Consider the following 2,496-nt stretch of genomic DNA (forward strand, 5'->3'; position numbering starts at 1 on the left):
AATTCAGATGATTTTTACAGCGAGTCAAATGGTAGTGATATTGATGGTCATGGTCCTATCAAAGATGATGACGAATATAGTCTTTACAATGATGTTCTACGGAGTGAAGAAGATGAAGGCGAAGATTCTAAAATATCCGGTGATGACATGCCGGAATTGAGAAAAGATCTACCGGTTGTAGAAGATGAGGAATCAGGCAATCTTGGGAATAGTGGCCCTAGTAATGATGAGGTGGTATGCGAGACAGCTGAGGAAAATAATGAGGTGGGGACACTTTTCAAGGAAAATACGCATGGGGATCCCAAGGATATAAATACTGGTGCCCACGAAGACAACAATAAGCATGCTTCTGACCCTACTAATATTTCAAAAGATGCAAAAAATGATGGGAATAACGGTGCCAATGAGGAGAAAAATACTAATGGGCCAGGGAAAAATAATGGGCCAAGTAATAAAGGGGAAGAGGATAGTCATGGGCCTAATAAAATATGTAGCTCTAATGGGTCTTCAAAAGTTGGGTCAGATGAATTTATTGGAGATACTAATGAAGGGCTGGGGTCGGGTAACAAAGCTGATGGACTTCCAAAAGCTAGGTTTAGTGCTAATGGGGTTTCAAAGGCTGATGTACATGTGTCTCAGAATTATGATAACTCACAAGAAAACGTAGAAAGGGTTAGGCACCGAAAAAGAAAAGATAAACCAACCAAAAGAAAAGATAAATCATCCAAATCATCCAGGTCAATTCCTATCTCCTCTTTTTCTAACCACTGCTCAGAAAGCATTGACGATTTCTCGACAAGCTTGAGAGACAAAGCTGATTCCAAAGTCTCGAACAAAAAATCGATCGACATATCATATTGCAGTGATTGCTATTTAGTTGCAATGACTAATCAGAAGGCTGCAAATAGAATTCAACGTTTCAAAACCATAGGTCGATGTGGAACCAATTGTGGTAAGTCATACAAATGCAAAACATGTGGGAAGAGATCTAAGGTGAAGAGTAAGAAAGGCAGTGATATCCAAAACTTTAATGAGGTTCCAATTAGATCCGTTAATAGTGATGAGATACGTAAATATGGCGAACAAATTGGATTGAGGTGGTCCACCTCTATCCCAATGTAAGTCATGTTTTGTTCCATATCGTCTCCCTTTGTTATTTTATGAAGATTCTTTCACTTAACATTCGTGGTTTTGCGGTTAAGGGCAAGTTTGGGTGGGTGCATAGTATTTGTATTAAAGAAAGACCATGTATAGCGGTATTTCAAGAAACCAAGAGTAAATGTGTTTCGGATAAATGGGTAAATGCCTTGTGGGGGGACACAAATTTTGGGTTCATTCAAAAGGAGGCCATAGGAAAATCGGGGGGTTTATTAGTCATTTGGGATAAAGGTTCCATTGAAGATATTGAGGCAACGGGCGGTGATTATTTTTTAGCTTTAAGAGGCAAATGGAAGAAGTCGGGTGAAGAGTCTATTGTTGTCAATGTGTATGGGCCACATAGTGATCATAAGAAAAAATTGATGTGGGATTCATTAGATAGGCTTATTAATAGTACTGACTCAAGTTGGTTGTTGTGTGGTGATTTTAATGAGGTTAGAAATAGTTCGGATAGGTTAAATTCTCAATTCCACCAATGTAGAGCCGATAGATTCAATGAGTTTATATATAGGAACAAATTGATTGAGATCCCGATTAGTGGTAGGAAATTTACGCGTATTAGTGATGATGGGGTAAAATTTAGTAAACTTGATAGGTTTTTGGTCTCGGATAGATTCATTAGTTTGTGGGATGACCTTTCTATTATTACTTTAGACCGTAATCTCTCGGATCATTGTCCATTAATTCTTCGTGATAAACTTATTGATTATGGTCCAAAGCCTTTTAAAGTTTTCGATGAATGGTTCAATTATGTGGATGTTGATAAGGTAATCATTGAGGCGTGGAAACAACCGGTTAAAGGTGTGAAAAAGATTGTATTTTTAGAGATCGTTTAAAAAATGTAAAAGCGGCTCTAAAAACATGGAACTATACTATGTTTGGGGGTCTTGACAAAGAAATCAACAATCTTAAAAAAGAAGCAACAGATTGGGAAATTAAGGCGGAAACACATCCGCTTAATGACTCGGAACGTGCTACATGGTTAGATTGTCGACGTCGTTGGGCCGAAAAGGAAAACATCAAAACAAATATGTTGAAACAAAAGGCAAGAATTAGATGGACGCTTGAGGGCGATGAGAACTCGAAATTTTTTCACGCTACGATACGAAGGAAATATAATAAGAATAATTTTCGTGGCATTTTCATTGATGGGGTTTGGTCCGAAGACCCGATAAAAGTTAAAGACGCCATCTTTTCTCACTTCCAGACATTATTTTGCAAAGATACAAGTCGCAGGCCAAAATTAACGGGCCGTGTCCCTGTTCAGTCTGGTTCAAACAGTCCATCTGGCCTTTCAGCTCAACGGGCCGCTCAGGCTACTGTCTGTTCTGGCCCACG

At 38.8% G+C, this 2,496-nt stretch overlaps 1 protein-coding gene across 1 annotated transcript; it reads left to right on the forward strand.

Moving 5' to 3' along the window:
• The first annotated feature begins 1,160 nt into the window (after nucleotides 1-1,160).
• Nucleotides 1,161-1,994, forward strand: LOC139841930 (uncharacterized). The gene has a single exon (XM_071832117.1). The coding sequence runs from the start codon at nucleotides 1,161-1,163 to the stop codon at nucleotides 1,992-1,994; it is 834 nt and encodes a 277-aa protein (XP_071688218.1).
• The last annotated feature ends 502 nt before the right edge of the window (nucleotides 1,995-2,496 follow it).

The sequence above is a fragment of the Rutidosis leptorrhynchoides genome, chromosome 4 (assembly GCF_046630445.1).
Source record: "Rutidosis leptorrhynchoides isolate AG116_Rl617_1_P2 chromosome 4, CSIRO_AGI_Rlap_v1, whole genome shotgun sequence".
NCBI classification, from domain to species: Eukaryota; Viridiplantae; Streptophyta; class Magnoliopsida; order Asterales; family Asteraceae; genus Rutidosis; species Rutidosis leptorrhynchoides.